Below are 23,304 nucleotides of genomic sequence, written 5' to 3'. Positions count from 1 at the left end.
TAACAAACGGTGAAGTTGCTGAACAATTAATCAAAGGTAACTAACACACAAGATTCACTCAAAAGATTTCCATTTATATAATATAAATCATACAAACGATAATCGATTTAGGGTTTCTTAATGGGAAAGTTATATCCATACGATTCTAGGACAGCCGTCACACTCACAAATATTCTCTCTGAATTAATGAGGTTGTCCGTCCGTCTTACGAGGCGTGCCCTAAATTATTCTATTTATAGGCATGCCACCTCCTGACAGCTGTCACTTCTTCTAGTAACCCTAAATAAATAAAGCATATTCAAATTACAAATTCAGAACTATACTAAGTGTAAAATAAGTCTTCCGGGTAGGCTTTGTAGCAGTGAACTTTTCCGAGTAAACTGTGTGCTCTGCCTTCCTTTAGACTTGGTAACCTAGAAGTGTGCCCGGGAACAGTTTTTCCGGGTAGGCTTTACTTGGAGTATTTTCCTTAATACTCACCTAGCATACTTCAATTCTCTTGATTATATCAGACTTTGCCCGACATGATCTTACGAGCAACCTTGTTCTTCAATGGTCCCTTCAACTCCCTACTAGGAAATAGCTTATTAGCAAAGTCTGCTCGGTAGCATTGTACCCTGCTTGAGTTGAACCCTGCCCGATGTTACTTGAGATATTTCATTACACATCAAGCTTACTCGGACCACTAGTATTATTAATGAATACCTTGCCCGATCTTCCAATCACTTGGCTTCATGAGCTTGGTTAGCCAAGAGCTTACTCTGAAGTAAACCTTACTCGGCTATGAAGAACAAACTTGCTAGATAAAGTGATCCCTGCCCGGGTATATACTAACTAGTGAACCTTGCTCGGATATACACTAATTGGTGAACCCTGCTCAGATATGCACTTAAGAAGAATTCTAGAAGATAACCTTGCCTGGTGGACAAAGTATCTAGCAAGGGTAAGAAAACCCTGCCCGGGAATCCAAGTGTGCTCGGATTCCATCCTTAGAGAATTCTGAAGAGGTTGAGAAGATTCCAATCTTCCATATACTTCTCTTGGGTCAAATATTTGACTCAACAACGTTGAACTCGATCGGTCGTCGCCGCTTATCTGCATATGACTTCTGTCGGTCTTGAGTAGCTTTCATTCTTGCTTTGATATGATCAAACTTTGAAGAGGTTTCTTGCACAACTTCCAGGCTTCCAATCTCTTTCTGTCCAATCTCTCCCCAGCATACAGGGGTCCTACACGTCTACCGTATAGCATCTTAAACGGTGGCATACCAATACTTGAATGGTAACTTTTGTTATAATAGAATTCAGCCAAATGTACATAATCATGCCTTTTGTCTAAAGCAACAGAGTCTGAGTCGGAATTGTGGCACCGGAGGATGGGTCATATTCATCTATGTAAAATGAATTACATAGTCAAGAATGGTTTGGACTTGGGGTTCCATTGAAGAATTTCAACTTTGAAGATCAACGTCTCATTCAAGAAAGGAAAGCAACACAAGAAACAACATCACTCCAAGTTGATTAACTCAATTGTCACACCTCTGGATTTGCTTCACATGGATTTATTTGGTCCCATAAACGTTAAAAGCCTGGGTGGAAGGTCCTATTGCTTGGTTGTGACTGATGACTACTCACGATACTCGTGGGTGTATTTTCTGAAAGGTAAAGATGAAACAGTGCAGTTGGTAATTAATCTGATTACCAAAGTGTAAAACATAGTCGGGGGAAAAGTCAAGTTCATCAGAAGCGATAACGGCACAGAATTCAAGAACTATCAAATGGTGATGTTTTGTCTACAGAAAGGGATAGAGCATCAGTTTAGCGCACCGTATACTCTGCAACAGAATGGAGTGGCTGAAAGGAAGAATAGAACTCTAATCGAGGGCGCCAGGACTATGCTGGCAGATGCTAAACTTCCCGTGGTGTTCTGGGCTGAGGCTGTCGCCACTGCCAGCTATATCCTTAACCGTGTTTTGACTGTAAAAAGATTAAATAAAACCTGTTATGAATTAATGCATGGTCAAAAGCCTAATCTGAAAGGTCTTGAACCTTTTGGGTCCCCATGTTCGATCTTAAAGACTAATTCAAAATTTGGTGAGAAAGCTGATGAAGGTATTCTTGTTGGCTACGTGGTTGGATCTCCCAACATAAGAGTCTTTAATTTATCGAACAATAAGGTTGAGGTAGTCTGTAACACGGACATTACCAGTTACATATCACCAAAGCCTAGCATGGGACCAGAGGAGGCTTTTGATTATGATAAACTGTTTAAGTCTTTTAATTTGCCATATATTGAATTTGAAGATATAGAAGAAAGAATGGCCACTCAGATTCTAAATGATGAAGATGAGGCCATCATGCATCGTCCAAAGTTTAATGATAAACAATCTAACGTGTCAAGTGCTGTTGAAACCCCTACTGTCTCAAGTGGTGATGACTTTATATATCCGTTTCACACTCAACATAATTAAGATGAACTCACTCCTAATCTTGGTGAAGACTTGGAGGGTGATGCTGCCCAAACCCTAGAAACCACAAGAATCATCCCTTGGCAACCCTTCTGATGGAGTGCGAACCAGAAGGAGCTTGGAAGAAAATACATGTGTGTATGCGAGCATGAAAGACACTGGTATTATGAATGAATGCTTATATGCCTGCTTTATCAGTCAAATTGAACAAAAGAACTATCAGATGGCATTGAATGATAGCTCGTGGGTTGAAGCCATTTAGGAAGAATTGGCTCAGTTTAACAAAATGGAGGTATGGGAGTTGCTTGAAAAGCCACGAGATGTGCATGCAATCGGTACGAAGTGGGTATTCAAATGCAAGAGAGATGGGAAAGGGGTAATCATCCGGAACAAAGCAAGATTGGTAGTCAAGTGATTTAATTAACAAGAAGGGATCGAATATAATGAGGTGTTTGCTGTTGTGGCAAGGCTGGAGGCAATTCGACTTTTCTTGGCCTTCGCTGCTCACAAAGATATGAAGGTGTTTCAGCTAGATGTTAAGAGTGCTTTTCTAAATGGCAAGGTCAATGAAGTGGTATATGTCGAGCAACCTCCCGGATTTTATGATCCAGATTTTCCAGATCATGTGTACAAGCTCAGTAAAGCATTATATGGTCTACATCAAGCTCCACGAGATTGGTACGCAACTTTATCTGATTACCTGCTGGAGAATGGATTTGTGTGAGGAAATATTGACAGTACATTGTTTGTAAAGTGGAATGGGAAGAAGTTTCTTCTCGTTCAGGTCTATGTGGACGATATCATCTTCGGGGCCTCAAAGATTTCTATGTGTCAGGAATTTGAAGCGGTCATGAAGAAAAGGTTGGAGATGAGCGCCATGGGTGAATTAACTTTCTTTTTGGGTTTGCAGGTAGATCAGAAGAAGGATGGCATGTTTATTCATCAAACTAAATATGTTCACAATGTGCTCAAACGTTTTAAGATGGAAGAAAGCACTCCGTTTGACACTCCAATCTGTGTCAACCACAAACTGGGTGCTGACTCCGACAGTGATGAAGATCTGGATCCCACTCAGTATCGGGCTATAATAGGTTCTTTGATGTATATAACTGCTTCCAGACCTGACATTATGTTTGCAGTTTGTCTTTGTGCTCGGGTTTAGGCTAATCCAAAGGAGTCGCACATGAAAGGCGTGAAGAGAATGTTGCGTTATCTTAAAAGAAAGCCTAAGTTGGGTCTCTGGTATCCAAAAGGATGAGAACTGGATCTGGAAGCATACACGGACTCAGACTATGGAGGATGCAATCAGAATAGGAAATCGACAACTGGTGGTTGTTAGTTTCTTGCAGGAAGATTGGTGCCGTGGCAATGCAAGAAGCAAACCTCTGTTTCCATATCCACCTTTGAGGCTGAGTACATGGAAGCATCAAATTGCTGCTCCCAGGTTTTGTGGATACAACAACAAATGCGAGATTATGGTATGAATTGCACTCAATCTCCTATTTGCATTGATAACACTGCTGCAATCTCAATAACTAACAATCTCGTTAAACATAGTAAAACAAAACATATTGACATTCGTCATCATTTCATACGGGATTGTGCTGAGAAGAAATTAATCATGCTTGAAAAGGTTGATTCGCTGGAAAACTTTGCCGATCTTTTTACAAAAGCTTTTGAACGGTCTGGTTTTCAAAACCTAATTGAGCTTAATGGGATGATCAATCCCGAGTAACCATCTTTCTTTTTGTTATTAAAAAAACCGTCACTATCGCTGAGAATTATGTCGGTCGCTTAAGTTTGAATGACATGTTCTTGAATGTGTTTGGTCCTTGTATCTACTTGTGGATTCAAAGGATAGCCATTAACCGAATAATTGAAAGCATCTGGGGCGGTTGTGATGGGTTTCTATTCCTTCGCTGAAAATTATGTCGGTTACACTAAGTTGGAGGGACACATATTCATATGTGTTTTTCCACTGGATTTTTGGGATAGCCATTTACCCTAAAGCTTAGAAGTGACCGGGGCGTCGGAATGTAAATTGTTTTTTTGGGGAAATGATATACACTTTCAGTCTATAGATTCTCAAGTAGCTTCAAAGTTGGTTTTAAATTGAAAATTGATCCAATCTTTGGAAAATGATAGATAAATTGATTTTGTGTGCCTAACGGGTGAGCTACTAAGCTTAAAAAACTTTAGAACAGTCATTGTTTGGCACGGTAACTTTCCATGGTGAGTAAAAGTTGAAGTGATGCAAATTAAATCTGCTCGATTTACTGTGGAGAGTCATTTTGAAATGTGCATGTCTCCACATATATCTCTGCAAATGATAGGCAGAAAAGTGATTACCCAGTCATACACGAGCACGTTAGTGTCTTGATTCCCTTGTATATTATGTTATCTTACTACAGTGATCCAGATTCGGGACTTGCAGGTGTTCGTTATTGTTCCTAAACAAAAAAAATAAAAAAAAATGATGGCGTTTGTTGCGTTTGAAATTCAAAAAAGCCTAATACAATAAGGATGAGGCACCAATTGAGTCTTGTACGCTCTTAATGTAAGGCTTGAAAAGCCGACTCTCATGTACATCTTTTAATCAGACACTACGGATAGAAGTCAAATTGGGGTGATCTGGGGAAAGCCAAATACGCCTTGAGAATAGATAGGAGGATCACAGGTCCTTACGTGATGTCTATCTAAATTCTGAGCCTAATTGAACCTAACCAGTATCAAAGAAGCAATGAAAACCATGCTAAGTTTCATACATGCCTTCAACCTGTTTCTCTATGTCATAATAACGTTGAACATGAATCCTAGTGACAGCCTCTTAATCAGTATGATTCCATGCTCGGATCTTTTCTTAAACACGTTGGGTTCTCTAAAACACTGAAATTTGATCCCGTCTATTTTATTCTATTTTATTTTATTCGATTATTTTAAAGCTGTTTTACTTATAAATCATAGGTTACTCGTTCTTTATCTATATCTTTCAAAATTTTCTAAAATTAACTTCGCTATGACGAAGTTTTCAGTGACGGCGAAGTTGACTTAACTTTGCCTCCAGGGTTTTCTGAACGTATATAAACACGTCTTTGGTCAAAATAGGTCAAACAACTTTTCTTAAACACTCGACAAACTTATCTTCTGAATCAATCTTGTCCAAATATGCTTTTGGTCTATTTATAAGGTCCATTATCTCATAATGATTCATAACTTATTGAACATGGTAAATTTTTTAATGCTTTAAAACAATTCTTAGCATCTTAGGGGGAGAGTAGTTGCAAAGGTGATTAATTGAGGACTAAGAGGAGAGATGACATAGATGATGATCCTAATGCATCGAAAGATGCAGGTGGTGAGCTGCCAAGAACTGAACAAACTCTTGGGGTTTCCGCATCTCATGGGGAGTCTATTGTTCCATATGGCAGTGCAGGTGATGAGACTATTGTGGTAGACGATGAGGATGATATGGTTGGGGACATGTTGTCTTTTAATGAGATTGAAAAGATTGGTGATTAGATTGAGATTGATAGTGGCTTAGAGGAAGGAGAGATAGCAGATGATGGGATTGAACATGATATTCCTAGTGGTGGTCAGGAACAAGTAAGTCAAGAAAGTAGTGGAGTTGGGGAGTCTGAGTGGGAAGAACAACCAAGGTGGAAAGAAGAGTTTGCTCACTGATTTAACAAGACAAAGAAACCAAAGGTGACTCCGATGTTTAAAATGAGTTACAATATCAAGGGGTATGCTGAATCAAAGAAAGGTATTATCTGTTGGTTGTATGATGATCAACTTAAGGTGTTTGTGGTGAAGAGATATGATGGGATTCAATATTTTTCTAAGAATTAAGATCGTTCAATACGTTGCCTGAATGTGAGCTGAAGGATTTGGCTCGTTTAAGGTTGATTAATAGGAATGGGTACAGGTTTGCTAGCTGGGTTGGTAAGATTGTGTGGAGTGAAGTAGTTAAAGAGAAAAAGTTTGTGTTGTTGAAGCCTCAAAAAGGGAAATTGGTTGAAGATACTGAACGGGGGATGCGGGCGGATGGCAAGCCTTGGATGGTGATGAAGTACAAACTGATTTGATGTATGAAAGAGGCTCCAATGAAGACCATGCCTCAAGATGTGATGAAAGATCTTAAATGGTGGTACGTTGATTGTGAGATCGCTGAAGCCGTGATGGAAGATCAGGATGAACAGGAGATCTAGAGGGTGTATGATCCTATGCACCTGGTTAATTTGTCTCAAGCTGATTTGCAGGTACTAAACGAAAAGAAGATCCTTTATATTCCAGCTAGGAAAGATGAAGCAAGGAAGTATCAAAGGGTGGTCTCAGTTTGTGTGAGACAAGAGGTGCAAGCTTGAAGATGGAGGGTGCGGCTTTTTGGATTTCAAGACGAAACGAAGCTATAAGAGAAATGAAGCTACTTCCAAGGGGGAGTCTGTTGGTGCACTATGCTAGTATTTCATTAGTCTTGAGTCTATCGTGTCTGTAATCTTTACTTTGTTTGTTACGTTTTGGTGAACTTGTTACTTTGTTCTTTTGTTTTAGCGAACTTAGTAGTTGGCGAAGTTAGGGACAACTTCGCTTAGCCTGTTAGGCGAAGTTGTCGTGGTTTATATATACCTAACTTCCGCCATTCAAAGTTAAAGTTTTGGATCATTTGTCTTTGGACGGCTAGGTTTATTGGTTGCTTGGTTTTGATATCTAATAACAAGTAGACCGAATGACATTACGAGGAACTCGTAGTGTCCATACCGCGTCCGAAACATTGTCTTAGGGATGTCTGCCTCCTTCATCTTTAGCTGATGATAGCCTGATCTGAGATTTATTAGTGAGAACCAATTTGAACCTTGCAGTTGGTCAAACAAATCATCAATCCTTGGTAAGGGGTATCTATTCTTTATCGTAAGTTTGTTCAACTCGCGACAGTCTATGTACATTCTCATACTCTCATCCTTCTCCGTGACAAATAACACCGGTGCACCCCACGGGGAATACTTGGTCTAATAAAACCTTTGTCGAGGAGTTCTTGCAGTTAGGACATTAATTCTTTCATCTCAGATGGTTCCAGGCGGTAAGGTGCTTTCGCGACGGGCTGTGCTCCTGTTACTAAATCTATCTGAAATTCTATCTAACGCTCCGGTGGCAACCTCGGAAGATCCTCAGGGAACACTTCTGGATAGTCGCACACAACGGGAACGTCTTTCACTTCTCTTGCCTCGGTCGTAGCTTTGACAACATACGCCAGGTAGGCATCACACCCTCGCCTTATCAATACTTCGTCTTTTATCATCGAAATGTCTTTAAGCCCTGAACTTTCTTTATCACCATAAAACGTCACTGTACCACCATCCAAGGATTATAACCTTATTAAACTACTCCTACACACTATCTGAGCCTCAAACTCAAATAGCCAATCCATTCCCAAAACCACATCGAACCCTCCTAAGGTTATAACACACAAAGTAACAGGGAACTCATGTCCCTCTAATTCTATCTTACAATCCTTAACAATTCTCTATATTTTAACCGAGGTGTCACTAGCAGTTTCTACTATAAACATATCATTTTTTTAACTTACTAAATGTCCTAGAAACAAAACTTCTATTCGCATCCGAATCAAATAGTACTGAAATAGAAATACCGTTCACTAGAAACGTACATGTCACAACATCAGGAATCTGTCTGGCTTGTTCCTGAGTGAGCATGTAGGCCCTAGTCCTTGGCATATCTTGGTTAGCATCCTTTTTCTCCTTTCCTCCAGCTTCAACACTCGTACAAGCTCTTGCCCAGTGACCTGTCTGTCTGCACTTATAACACGTGGGCTTTACATGGAAATCCTGAGCAAAATGCCCCATCTTGCCACATTTGTAACAAGCATTTGATCATGATCTGCACTCTCCACCATGGGACTTTCCACACTTATGGCACACATCAGACCCAGTGCCCCACTTGCACTCTCCAGCATGCATTTTCCCTAAAATACCACATGACCTCTTCTATCACACTTTCAGTCGCTTATCTCTAGGCTTCCACGTTTGAGTAACGGGTCGCTTGACAGGAACAACCGTTTTCTTCTCTTTCTTCTCTTCTAACACCACATCATCCATAGCCAGGTCTTCATAAATCATCTCTGCGAGTTTTACAGCAGAGTCAAAAGTAGCAGGTTTATTCTCCCTTACTAGCGTGCAAACATTCTATGGCAATCCCCTAGATAGCACTTGATTGTTTTAGCCTCATTGTTAACCATATCGGGCACCAAACTAGACATTCAGTTGAACTTTGTAGTGTACTCACGTTGCGTCATCTTACCAGCTTTTAAGTTCAGGAACATCATCTCCACCCTTTCAACTTCGGCATCCGCACATAACCTTTTCATTACTAACTCCTTCAGAACCTCCCACTTCATTGCCTTAATCTCCTCTTGACTCTTCCTCTGCTCAATCGACTCCCACCAGTACATTGCCTCTTCACCGAAGGATTGGGTAGCATAACCCACAGCTTGGTCGGGATGGCATTCGCTGATTCAGATAACCTTGACCATTGTGGTTATCCATTGGAGAGTAGCGACTGGGTCTCCCAAACCTGTTAGCTTCGACGGGTCGCAACCATTGAATGACTTGTAGTTGCACCCACCCCTGCCTCTCCTCCTATCATTGACCTTCACTGACTTAACTACACTCCAATCCTCCTTCTCTCTTTCATCATCTTTCTTACCCTTCTCTCCCGACCCTTCAGCAGTTCTTCCATGGCTTCTAGAAGACCCTGCAGCTACAGCTTGAACAACGGCTACTTGGACTGCTGGGTCAAGTTGATACCCTTCGTTGTTTCTAGGGTTTTGCCCTGCCGCGTTTCATTTTTCCCTAGTGTTAGAAGTGGATTCCACAGAAGGTTGTCGGACTAAGTGTGGCCTGCCACGACGTCCAGTGAGACCTCCTTCTCCCACAACTTGCCTAGCTCCAGCCATCGTATTCTGGAAAGGCAAAACACAAACGTCATCACTCAAGGAACTATTTAGTACAAGGATAGTAAGGCTAACAGGTAATTACAGTGGGCAGTTCTGATTAGCTAATCACGTTACTTTCCGTGTCCTATACACTTCCATTTTTAAGTCTATTTGTGCTAGGTTCTACTTTTAAACAGTTAATCAATCAGGCAATCAATTAATCATATCCCTAACATTCACATATCCCTTCCTTAGCAATTAATCTAATATTTACATACATTATTTAATTATACATTTACCTCTACTGAGCTTGCTTGAGTGACACATGGCTATCTTGAACTGGCATCTTCTTTCTCTTTCTTACTTTGATCCCATTCTCTGTTCGAGTCTAAGCATGTAGGATGCTTAATTCTTTCGAACTTTGCTCTGATACCAACTTGTAACGCCCCGTTCCGTGTGCCCTACTTTAGCGTTGGATTTACTCATAAACACGGTTCTAAATATCAGAGTGAATTAAAACTTTCGCGGAATAATAATAATAGTCAACCATTCATTACAAACATTCGTATCTTGTCCTTTTAAAACATAAATAAAACATAGTATCAAAACATAATGACAAATCTTCAGATGCCAGCCTCTTCAAATCTTGCCATGTGTCTCCCTCAAGCCAGCTGTCTCAGACGATTAACCTGTGTGCATACTAAAAGTCAGCTACGCTGAGTGAATTCTAATTAATCTGATGACATACAATACATTCACATACTTACATACCTACATACTTTCATTCTTTCTTTCATACTTACATACATATACTTCTTAAAGAGCATTCCACCCTATAACCTTCGCCGATATTATTAGGGTCAGTTCCCTACATTCGCCGTTATTATTAGGGTCGGATCCCTACATTCGCCGATTTTATTAGGTTCGGTTCCCTACATTCGCCGATATTATTAGGGTCGGTTTCCTACATTAGCTGATATTATTAGCGTCGGTTCCCTATCTAACCATACCTTCCGTTCGTCATATAACCATACGTACCTTTCTTTATATAGTCGTTCTTTCGTACATACTCATCTCATTACGTGCTTTCATACATACATATTTCATACTAGGCTTACTACATATTACTTTCCCTGTCGATAGGTGCAATATTCGAAGATCGTTCACGCACCGACAAACATTCATTCATAATCATTCATACATACTATCACATCAATCATTATAGCATTCACTTACCATTTATGGTAAGTGTATTAAGATTCACATTGAGTATGCACACAGCCCCGAAAACACAATAAGGAAGTGGGGTTAGAAACTCACCTGAACTCGGTTACGTTCACTGTTACTAGTTATTCCTTTCTTTAGCTGTGTGCGACTAACTGTATAACAATTACGCTTATCAATTAACTATCACTATCCATAACGCATTCCTAGTCTAATTTTTACCCTCAACGAACGGGGTGTCTAGGGGCAGCGTCGCTGGCAGCAGGGTTTTAGAGGCGGCAGCCCCTAACAGGGTCCGAGGGGCAGGCCCCTGGCGGGGGTCGAGCTGTCAGGTCAGCTTGAAAAAATTTTATTTTCATTAACTGTCCTAACACATTTTTCATTAGAATTCTTAATTATTATTTTATTTGCTAGCTCATAAAGTTCGAGGGCTTCTTTTTAACAAATCTATTTTATTTTAAGTCCAGGGACCTTTCTGTCATTCTTTCAAACTTTAGTTCGTTACCCAGTTCGTCATTCTATAACGAATTGGGGCTCATTCGTCAGTTCTCCGTTAACGAATTACTTAACAAATTGTTTAACGAACCGCTTCTAGTTCGTTATCTCTTCTTAACGAATGGGCATAACGAATTGCTTGTTAATTCGTTATGTCTCCGCTAATGAACTAGGGTTAGGTCAGAGAATGTCAGAAACATTCTCTGACATTCGTTAACCTCGTACACCTTTTTCGGCGCCGTCATCGCTAGAAAACCGGGATCTCGCCAGAAAAGCGAGATCTCAGTTATTTTCCACCATTTATCACCGTTTTTCGTCCCGTTCGATCCAGATCTGAGCTAGGGTGACCCCTAAGCTCATCTTTTGATTGGTTTACACCCGATTCCACCAGAATCTCGTGACTTTAACTGTGTCAGGGTGTCGGCTCGTCGTTTCGCGACTAAATCTAGGGGATTTGCGTCCATACAATATCATTCTATCATTACTTCGGCTCGGGATCAATTCTTCTTCTTGGTTTCGGTTTAGAGAAAGAGAGGAAGAGATAAAGAGCTTAAGTGTGTGTTTTGGGTGGTGTATGGAATGGATGAGAATGAATTAATTAATGGTAATTATGGTATTTATATCATGTGTCATGGACTTAAGCCCATGGTCTTTCCCTACTTTCCTTATTAACCCAAGTCCATTACCCATATTACTTAATCCAACACAAGCCCGACTCTCAAAAACTCATCTTTTATTTTATTAACCGAAACGAGAAAACGGGATGCTACACAACCGAACCGAGCAGACCTTTCTCGTTGCTTGTCTCGTTTGCAAACCTATGGGTCATAACATCTCTCTCCCCATATTTTGATTTTGTAAACCCTACCTATCGGCTATCTTTTTGCCTGCCTCCTGTTCTCTCTATCTTTACAATTAGAAACCTCATAATGATTATGTTAGACTTATATTAATGTTTCATCAAATCTAATAAGGCAAAGGTTTTCCCAAATCTTCTCATTCACTCATCCATCTAAATCCTAAATCTGTCATCCTACAACATCGTTCGTCTTCATCTAAGATGAATCTCTATGTGATTTTACGACTTTTTGTTGTGTCATTGGCGGCAAAATCTGAAGCGTTGAGTTTGGGTGTTTCTCCATGGCGTTGTCGCTCGAGATATATGAGTGAATAGCTTTCCGTATGCACCACTTGAATATCGCACCACCATTAGCAAGCACTCGGTAGCGGGCCGCAGGTGTTCCTCTTGGTAGTTCGTTCAAAGTAATCGTTGTTACCGCCATTAGTTACACAGGTATGGTTTATGTGTGCTAAATCTTAAATTTTCGTTATGAATTATTCTTCCTGAACGCCTATGGTTTGGGATTTATTATTATTATTATTATTATTATTATTAGTATCTTTTTTGTGATTGAAATATTGAATATTTGAATTTGATGTCGTTGTATAAATTGAACCATGAACAAATTGGTAATGCCCACCAAGTGTTTGTATAAATGCCACATAGAGAATTTAGTTATAAGCCAAAGGATATTGCCATTATATCATATGTTCAAACCTGCAAAAGACTATTATTTTAAGAAAGGTTTTGAATTTTGTGGGGATCGTCGGTGTTGATGATACGATTGCCGCATCGGTAAATGGGACTGCTCATGATGGTGTTGAAGAATAAGTTTTAAACTACAGTAAAAAAGATGACTCCATTGATATAATAGCCAAAATTCCTGATTATAATTGTGAAAGTAAAGAAGGAAATGGGAGTTTTAACGAGTTGTTTACTAAACAAGTTGAAGAAAGCAACAATCTTGATGCATTTAAGGTACTATAAACGGTGGAATTTGATCGTTTTTGTGCTAGAGATTGCATAACTCTCCAATGCTGGCCTTTTTGTGTGATAGAGGGGTAATGATGGCATGAGAATTATGGGCTTTTACAATTACACCAATTTTACAAAACTCTCCAATGCTGAATGGACTGCTACATGCGATAAAACGCCGTATTGTTGATGGTCATGACTAGGTATGGTCTTAGAAATGACAGATTGTGAATAAATTTGAAGTTTGGTTTTAGTTGGAAACAAAAACAAATCAACAAAAGGGTATTTTTTGAATTTCTTAAAAAAACGAGGTGCAAATACTTTTAGCTTGATTTATAATTATCTGTTCTTTTTTATGATGACGAGGTTAAGGGGTCGGGTTACAAAGTTAGTTATACATCAAGAAACAAATAGAAAAATAGTTTTGTTGATTTTGGTGAAATTGAGAACCAAGTTGTGCAAGAATTAGAGCATTATGCAGCATATAAGGCTGAAGAAACTATCAAAAGAGTCAACAGTCTATTAAAAAATTACATAAAGCATGCGCCTTGATTGATTCTTTTGGATTATGATTCTACTGTATTGTCACAAGTCTTCCATTAATAAGAGCCCGAGTTCTAAAAGCATTTACATGCTCGATACTTTGTATAGAGATGAGAATAATATGGTTTTTGTTGTGAGTGCAAGGAGTCGAAACATGCTACACGAATGGTTTGCTTCTTGTGAAAAACTAGGACTTGCAACAGAGAACGTGTGTTTTCTAAGGTACCTAACCTAACTACTTTATGTATCTGAACTTTTGGTCAACCATAAAAGGATAAATGAGCAGTTCCAGTTATTCGGTTTTGGTTAAATTAGTTTTACATGTTGGTTCGGGTCAGTTATGGGTCGTTAACCATTAACTAGATTTGGTCTTGAAATGTTTTGGCTTAACTAAAGTAGCCCAAAAAAATTTTGTTGGGTCTAAACTTTTGTGTTCTACATTTTTAACCACTAAATAAATCGTTATTATACGTTTGGGCTTTAATTTGAGTTTACCTTTACATTTCCATCATTCGGTTATCATCTACTAGAAAAAAACTAAGAACTAAAGAAATGATTATTAACACATTATGTCAAAAACATAAAACATAAACATACGATTTGATATTATCTTGCCACTATCATAAAATCCAACCAACCATAGTGTCATAAATTTTGTTTAGTTGGTACTACGTTCGACCTCTTACTAAAAATATTCCAATATTTAAAGTTGTAGCCTTGTGACCAGATATGCGTAGATAAAAAATATATATATGAACATCATATTGACTATTTTAAAACTTATCAATTTTCTGCAATAATCCATTTATTAATTAGTATGGTCTACACCTTCATTAATCAGTTCGGTTAATAATGAATTTACTAAACTTGGTCCGGGTCGATTTTGTCGATTATAGAAATGTCGAAAACCAAAGAAGACCCACTACTTTCAGTTTTCAGTAAAACACTAAACCGGAACCCCAATGGGTTAGAGACTCATTTATGTATTGTATATCTTTATTTACAGACGAGGTTGTGATAGGATCAGTTGCATTTCTTGGTAGAGGCCTTTCATATGTTAATGCTCAAGCGAAGACAATTCTCGCCCGTCATTTGATTTTCCTGCACGGTCAACCTCTTTACACTAATCAATAACAAAAAGTTTATATACATGTGTTGTCGCCTTTTAACATGTTATAAATTTCTGATTATGCTATTCTATCCTTAAAACCAACCAGTGGATTCTCCAAAACAGAATATTGCGCGTTATAGCTTAGTTGCGCGTGATACTTAAACAATATTTGAGTAACATCAACATGCTTTTCAATTATGCATCATTTTATTGTTGATTTAGGAATAACATAGGATCATGGAAAGCTTCATTTTCTAAAGAAGAGCTTCATGGTTTAATTTCTGAGTAGTGGAAGAAAAATAGTGTTCACCATTGGTCTTTATGTATTCTAAATTTCTAATTACTTGTTGTTTTGGTTTATTTTGTGGTGGACTTCTCACATTAGAGAACTTATGACATTTTTCATCGAATTTCCCCATATACTCTTTATTTCATTACACAAAATAGGTTCAACAATGACTTCAAGGTTAGTTTTACATCTTATATTCGTTTATAAATTTAATTTAAGTTTTCATGGCATATACTAGGTATCTCAACAATGAATTCTAAATGTTAGTTTTTGTCAAATCTATAGGATCTTTTGTGAATTATACCGGCATTTATTAGGTGAGTAAACAAACCGAACAGACATGAATTGTGGCATGTCTGTGGTCGATCATTTTACTTTTACCGAACACGAACATATAATCTAACAGATTGTGTTCATGTTTGTTCATTAAAAAACTAAGTATGTTCATGTTTGCTCTATTAAAACCTAAACGAACAGTTCTCGAGTGTAAGCGAACACTAAGTTAAACGACCATAATAGAACAAACCTAAACGAACGCAAATAAACATTCAGTACAGGCAATAAAATTATAGTCAACCTAAATAAGAAATGGACAAATATTTTCATCAAAACAAAAAATAAATCGTTGCAAGAATGACGAACAGACTAATGTGTACGTAATAAATCCAAACAACGATACGTATTGATTTAATTAAGCGAACCGCCTTGTACCCGTTTTTGATTTGTATGTATAAACGTAATAACAATCCAATTAACCTGGGGTAAATATTCCCCTTGATCTCGCGAACCAAACCCTAAGAGTAATTGGATTAAAGTTTCCTACAAAGCATCCAACCATATCAGGTTTTGGCCATCAAGTTACGTCTATCAATCATCATTAATACCTCGTTGTTTCTGGTAATTCATATATCTAACATGCGCGTTTTCAATCAATAATCAAAAGCCTTAATCTTAATCTAACCAAAATATAGCGGATTGATTGATTGTAAGGCCCCGTTACCGGTGCCTCACATTGGACATTGGATTTACTCATAAACACAGTCCTAAATATCAGAGTTAATTAAAAACTTTCGCGGAATAATATAAACTGTCAACCATCCATTACAAACATCCATAACTCGTATTTTAAAAACACAACATATAACCTAGTATCAAAACATCACGGCAAATCTTCAGATGCCTGCCTCTTCAGTATTGCCATGTGTCTTCCTCAAGCCAGCTGTCTCAGTCGATTAGCCTGCGTTCATACTAAAAGTCAGCTACGCTGAGTGAGTTCTAGTTAATCAGGCAACTTACAATACATTCATATTTACTTATGCACCCGAAGGTACATACCTTCCTATTATCTTACATACTTACATGCTTACGTACTTTCATTTTTTCTTTCAAAATAACATACGTACTTTCATTCATACACATACATTTTAAAGAGCCTTCCGCCCTATAACCTTCGCCGATACTATTAGGTCGGTTCCCTACATTCGCCGACATTATTAGGGTCGGTTCCCTACATTCGCCGACATTATTAGGGTCGGTTCCCTATGTTTAGTACATTGAACCCTACCTGCCTTGCCTTTACGTACCTTTCTTATTAGTACATGCACTATCCGAAGATCGTTCATGTGCTAACATCTTAACATACATACATCTTTCACATATCATATATATATATATATATACATCAATCATCATACATAAATCATACAAGGAATACACTTACCACTTAAGGTAAGCGTATTAACTATCACATCGAGTATGCACATAGCCCCGAAAATATAACAAGGAAGTGGGGCTAGAAACTCACCTGAATGCGGTTACGTTCACCGTTAATGCTAATCCCTTTCTTGAGCAGTGCACGACTAACTGTATAACAATTACACGTATCAATTAACTATTACTACTCGTCGTATTTCTATCTTTATCTAACCCACAACGAACGGGGGTCAGGGGGTAGCGGGGTTCTAGGGGTGGCATCCCCTAGCAGGGTCCAAGGGGCAGAGCCCCTGGCTGGGGTCGAGCTGCCATGTCAGCTTGGAAAAATTTAGGATTCTAATTTATTTTCTAATTCACTGATTCATTCTTCATAACGAATTAGGTCTGATTCGCTATCCGACTCGTTACCTTAAATGTAAGTGTACTTAAAAGTTAGGCGAACTTAACTTAAGCGAACCTAAGTTAAGCGAACTTAACATTAAGCGAGCTTAGCATTCACCAAACTTAACCAGTAGCGAATTTAACCAATAGCGAACTTAACCTGTGGCGAACTTAACCAGTAGCAAATTTAACCAGTGGCGAACTTAACCAGTAGTGAACTTATACAGAAGCGAACTTAACCAGTAGCGAACTTAACCAGTAGCGAACTTATACAAAAGCGAAGTTCGTGGTCTGTTGTTCGCGGGTTCGTCTCGTCGCATATTTCACAACCTCAATACACATTTTATGATTTGGCCTTAGTCCTAAACATTCCCTTGACCGTTTGCGGTCTAATCTTGACCCGTTTGTAACATAAAACACGAACCTTTGTGGTGAACGTTAGGGAATAGATCTAGTGTTTTATTTTTAAACGAGCTATTTATGTTCGTGGGTTCATTAGGTTCGTTTTATCATCAAGTTTACAACTTTAAGTTTCATTTACAACCGATCTAATCCCGTTCTAAGTTTCAAGGCTAAACGTTTATAAAAACGTAAACTTTAAGATCAAGAACATACCTTTACGTGTTTTACGGTTACGGTTTAGCTTGGTTACGAACTTTAGGTCTTGTATCTATCTTGCACTATGAGGATCTATCAAGAATCGACGTTCATTTGGCTCGGATCTCGCCTCTCTCTCTCGGCCGTATATAGTGGTGTAGGATGTGTGTGTGTTTTGAGTGTGTAGAGATTTATGAAAGATGGAAATGATAGTTAGGGTTTTAGGATGGTTTAAGGGGTATTTATATCCCTTAAAGCCCATGGACCTAAGGCCCATTACCCTTTTAATCCATCTTAATTAATCCAAGTCCATGAATTTTCTTTATTTAATACCAATTAAAAATTTAACGCCCGGAAACTTAACACAACTTTCTTTATTTAATATTAGAATATTTTAGGATGTTACAAGTCTTCCCTCCTTAAAGAGGTTTCGTCCCCGAAACCTAACTTATCACTTAAACAAACTAGGGTAGAACTTACGCATCTCATCCTCAGCTTCCCAAGTAGCATCTGATCCCTTGCGATGCTTCCATATCACTTTTACCAAGGGTATAACCTTGTGACGAAGCTGCTTCTCCTTGCGATCAACAATCTTTATTGGTTGCTCGATGTAGTTCAGTTGTTTATCAATCTCGATGTCCATTAATGGCACGTGAGACGTGTCATCAGCTAGACACTTCCTCAGATGGGAAACATGAAAGGTTGAATGAATTCCTTCTAACTCATCGGGTAAGTCCAGCTTATAAGCTACTTCACCCACATGATCTAAAATCTTAAACGGTCCGATGTACATCGGACTCAATTTTCCTCTTTTCCTAAAATGGATAATCCCCTTCCAAGGCGAGACCTTGAGCATCACATTGTCACCAACATTAAACTCAATTGGTCGTCGCCGCTTATCAGCATACGACTTCTGCCTGTCTTGAGCAGCTTTCATTCTTGCTTTAATCTGATCAAACTTTGATGAGGTTTCTTGCACCACCTCTAGGCTTCCCATCTCCTTCTGACCAATCTCTCCCCAACATACCGGAGTTCTGCATCGTCTACCGTAAAGCATCTCAAACGGTGACATACCAATACTTGAATGGTAACTGTTGTTATAGGAGAACGCTGCTAGATGCAGGTGATCAACCCAACTTCCACCAAAGTCTAAAACACAAGCACGTAGCATATCCTCAAGGGCATGGATCGTCCTTTCGGATTGTCCATCTGTTTGAGGATGGTATGCCGTACTAATGTTTAAACTCATTCCCATAGCTTCATGGAATTTCTTCCAGAACCTTGAAGTGAATCGAGTATCTCTATCAGACACAATTGACAATGGTACTCCATGCTTAGATACAACCTCTTTGATGAACAAACTTGCTAACGTTTCTGACGAGATGGACTCTCGTATAGGTAGAAAGTGAGCACTTTTGGTCAAACGGTCCACTATCACCCAAATGGTATCATGATGCTTAGCTGTACGAGGTAGCTTAGTTATGAAGTCCATAGTGATGTGTTCCCATTTCCATTCAGGTATCTCAAGCGGTTGCATTTTCCCATAAGGTTTCTGATGTTCGCCTTTGACTTGTAAACAAGTTAAACACTTACTAACATAATCCACTACATCATTTTTCATTCCTGGCCACCAGTAGTCTCCCTTCAAGTCTTGATACATTTTCGTAGCTCCAGGATGAATCGAGTATCTTGATTTATGAGCTTCATCTAAGATTCGACCTCTAATATCACCATGGCGTGGGATCATTATACGGTCAAACCCTAGTCTTAACACCATGAGTGTTCTCCATCAACTCATCTTGCTGGTCGTAAATCCTTTCTTTATTCACTAAGTTATCATCTACTAACACTTCTAACTGCACTTTGATGATTTCTTCGAAAAGACTTGAATTCATAATCAGCTGGTATGACTTTACTGTTGCGAGGACTTCCTCATTCTTACGGCTTAACGCGTCGGCGACTACATTAGCTTTACCAGGGTAGTACTTAATATCGCAGTCGTAATCCTTTATCAATTCTAACCATCTCCTCTGCCTCATGTTCAGCTCTTTCTACTCGAAGAAGTACTTTAAGCTTTTATGATCCGTGTAGATAGTACACTTTGTACCATACAGGTAATGCCTCCATATCTTTAAGGCATGCACTACTGCTTCTAGCTCTAAATCATGCTTCGGATAAGTACTCTCATGAACTTTCAACTGTCTAGACGCGTAAGCTATCACCTTCCCTCGTTGCATCAACACGCAACCTAACCCACGATGTGATGCATCAGTACAAACAACCAGATCCTCGTCACCATCGGGTAGAGCAAGGATTGGAGCTTGCGTGAGTCTCTTCTTTAACTCCTGAAAAGCATCTTCCTGAAACTTACCCCAACTGAATACTATCGACTTTCGGGTCATACCGGTCAATGGTGCGGCTATCTTGGAGAAATCTTCAATGAATCTCCTATAGTAGCTAGCTAACCCTAAGAAGCTTCGTATATCAGTCGGATTATGTGGAGTCTTCCAATTAGTTATTGCTTCAATCTTAGCTGGGTCCACGGTAATCCCTTCAGGATTGATCACGTGACCTAGAAATTGCACTTCTCGCAACAAGAACGCGCATTTTGAAAACTTAGCATACAACTTCTCTTTCTCCAGAGTTTCCAATACTTCTCTCAGATGCTCGGCATGGTCAGACTCACTCTTTGAATAAATCAGTATATCATCGATGAAAACGATAACTAACTTATCCAACATCGGCCGACACACCCTATTCATCATGTTCATAAATGTTGTAGGAGCTTTTGTTAGACCAAATGACATCACGAGGAACTCGTAGTGTCCATACCGCGTTTGGAACGCTGTTTTAGGGATGTCTGCCTCCTTCACATTCAGCTGATGATAGCCTGATATGAGATCTATTCGTGAGAACCAACTTGAACCTTGCAGTTTATCAAACAAATCATCAATCCTTGGCAAAGGATATCTATTCTTTACCGTAAGTTTATTCAACTCGCGATAGTCTATGCACATTCTCATACTTCCATCCTTCTTCTTCACAAACAACACTGGTGCACCCCACGGAGAAACACTCGGTCTAGTAAAACCCTTATCGAGGAGTTCTTGCAGTTGGGACATCAATTCTTTCATCTCGGACGGTGCTAGACGGTAAGGCGCTTTCGCGACGGGTTGGCTCCTGGTACTAAGTCTATGTGGAATTCTATCTCTCGCACCGGTGGTAACCCCGGAAGATCCTCAGGGAATACTTCTGGGTAGTCGCACACGATAGGAACATCTTTCATTTCTTTCTTCTCGACAGTAGCGTTGACGATTTACGCCAGATAGGCACCACACCCTCGTCGTAATAACCCTTCGGCTTTTATCATCGAAATGACGTTAAGCTCTGAACTTTCCTTATCACCATAAACCGTCACCGCACTACCATCCAAGGATTTTAACCTTGTTATCCTACTCTTACATACTATCTGAACTTCATACTCAGACAACCAATCCATTCCCAAAACCACATCCAACCCTCATAAGGTCATGACATAAAAAGTAACAGGGAACTCATGTCCCTCTAATTCTATCTTACAGTTTTTAACCATTCTCATTATTTTAACCGAGACACTCGGCAACATTTCATTTTGGCTAGTTTACTAAAGGTCGTAGCTACAAAACTTTTATTTGCACCCGAATCAAATAATACAGAAGCAGAGATACCATTTACTAAAAATGTACCGGTCACGACATCGGGAATCTGTTTGGCCTGTTCTTGAGTCAGCATATAGTCCCTAGTCCTTGGCCTCCTTTGTTCAGCATCTTTCTTCTCACTTTCAGCAGCTTCACCGCTTGTACAAGTCCTCGCCAAATGACCTGTCGGTCCACACTTATAACATGCGGGCTTTGCATGGCAATCCTGAGCAAAATGCCCCACCTTGCCACATTTGAAACAAGCATTTGACCCTGATCTGCACTCCCCACCATGGGACTTTCCACACTTATGGCACACATCAGACCCAGTGCCCCACTTGCATTCTCCAGCATGCATCTTCCCGCACGTCCTACATGACCTCTTCTCCCACACCTTCTGCTTCTTGTCTTTGGTGTTCCACAACTAAGTGCCAGGTCGTTTAACAGGAGCGAACCACTTCTTGTCCTTCTTCTCCTCCCCCACAACAACATCATCCGCAGCCAGTTCCTCATAAACCATCTCTGCGAGTTCGACAACAGAGTCAAAAGTAGAAGGTTTATTTGCCCTGACTAGCATGTGGACTTTCTGTGGCAATCCCCTCCCCTGACTAGCATGTGGACTTTCTGTGGCAATCCTCTCACATAACACTTGATTCTCTTAGCCTCAGTGTTGACCATATCGGGCACCAACCTAGACATTCGGTTGAACTCGATGATGTACTCAAGATGTGTCATCGTCCCCGCTTTCAAGTTTAGGAACTTCATCTCCGCCCTCTCAACCTCCGCGTCAGCACAAAACTTCTTCATAACTAGTTCTTTCAGATCCTCCCACCTCATAGCCTTGATTTCCTCTCGACTCCTTCTCTGCTCAATCGATTCCCACCAATACATCGCCTCATCTTTAAACGATTGGGTGGCATAACCGACAGCTTGATCGGGACGACACTCGCTAATGCAGATAATTTTATCCACGGCGGTTATCCACTGAAGGGTAGCGATTGCGTCTCCCAAACCAGTCGGCTTCGGCGGGTCACAACCCTTGAAGGACTTATAGTTGCAACCGCCTCGGCCCCTCTTCCTATCATCAGCTTTCACAGACCTTACCTCACTCGAAGCCTCCCTCTCTCCTTCATCATCCTTCCTACCGCCTCCTCCTCCTCCTCCTTCAGCAGTTCTTTCACGGCCTCCAGCAGACCTCTCTGGGTTCATCTTCTTCACGGCAGTGGCTACAGCTTGAACGATAGCTGCTTGAATTAAGGGATCGAGTTGGACCCCTTCATTGTTTTCAGGGTTTCTTCCAACTGCGCTTCCTTCAGCTCCGGTGTTGGAAGCTGTTTCTACCGAAGGTCATTGGACACGACGAGGCCTGCCACGACGTCCAGTGCGGCCTCCTGCTCCAACATCTTCCGTAGTTCCAGTCATCGTATTCTAGAAAGGAAAACACGAACGTCATCACTCAAGGAACTATTTAGTACAGGGATAGTAAGGATAACAGGTAATAACAGTGGCCAGCTCTGATTAGCTGATCACGTTACTTTCCGTGTCCTATACACTTCCTTTCATGAGTCTATTTGTGCTGGTTCTACTTTAAACAGTTAATTATTCCCACAAATCAAGTTATCCTATCCCTAACATCCACATATCCTTTATTTAGCAATTAAACATACATATCTAACCATTCACCTTATCTTTACTGAGCTTGCTTGAGTGACATATGGCTATCTTGAACTAGCATCTTCTTTCTTTTCTTACTTTAATCCCATTCTCTGTTCGAGTCTAAGCATGTAGGATGCTTAAATCTCTCGAACTTTGCTCTGATACTGTGACATCTGCCCTGATCCGACCCGACCCAGGTACCCGTTTCTCTGACCCGATCTCTTTCTTTTATGATTTAATATTTATTTATACTTATATTTTACTTTTAATAATAAAAATATATATTTCCTTCCCGCCTTTTTCTCTCTCTTTCTTTCCGCCGTCCCCTCCCTCTTCCTTCTCTCTTTCCGCCTTCTTTTCCCTCTTGTCGCCGTCCCGCCCTTAAG

General features: G+C 39.8%; 1 protein-coding gene across 1 annotated transcript; it reads right to left on the bottom strand.

Moving 5' to 3' along the window:
- Window positions 1-21,630: 21,630 nt before the first annotated feature.
- On the bottom strand, window positions 21,631-22,794 carry LOC143559601 (uncharacterized). The gene is made up of 2 exons (XM_077048128.1): window positions 21,905-22,794; window positions 21,631-21,866 (listed from the first exon to the last, which is right to left on the bottom strand). The coding sequence occupies exons 1-2, from the start codon at window positions 22,469-22,471 to the stop codon at window positions 21,687-21,689; spliced, it is 747 nt and encodes a 248-aa protein (XP_076904243.1). The 5' UTR covers window positions 22,472-22,794; the 3' UTR covers window positions 21,631-21,686.
- Window positions 22,795-23,304: the final 510 nt, after the last annotated feature.

The sequence above is a fragment of the Bidens hawaiensis genome, unplaced genomic scaffold, assembly GCF_021521415.1.
Source record: "Bidens hawaiensis isolate Kalapana, Puna unplaced genomic scaffold, B.hawaiensis_p1.1 tig00001093_1, whole genome shotgun sequence".
NCBI classification, from domain to species: Eukaryota; Viridiplantae; Streptophyta; class Magnoliopsida; order Asterales; family Asteraceae; genus Bidens; species Bidens hawaiensis.
This window is presented reverse-complemented; position numbering and strand designations above follow the sequence as displayed.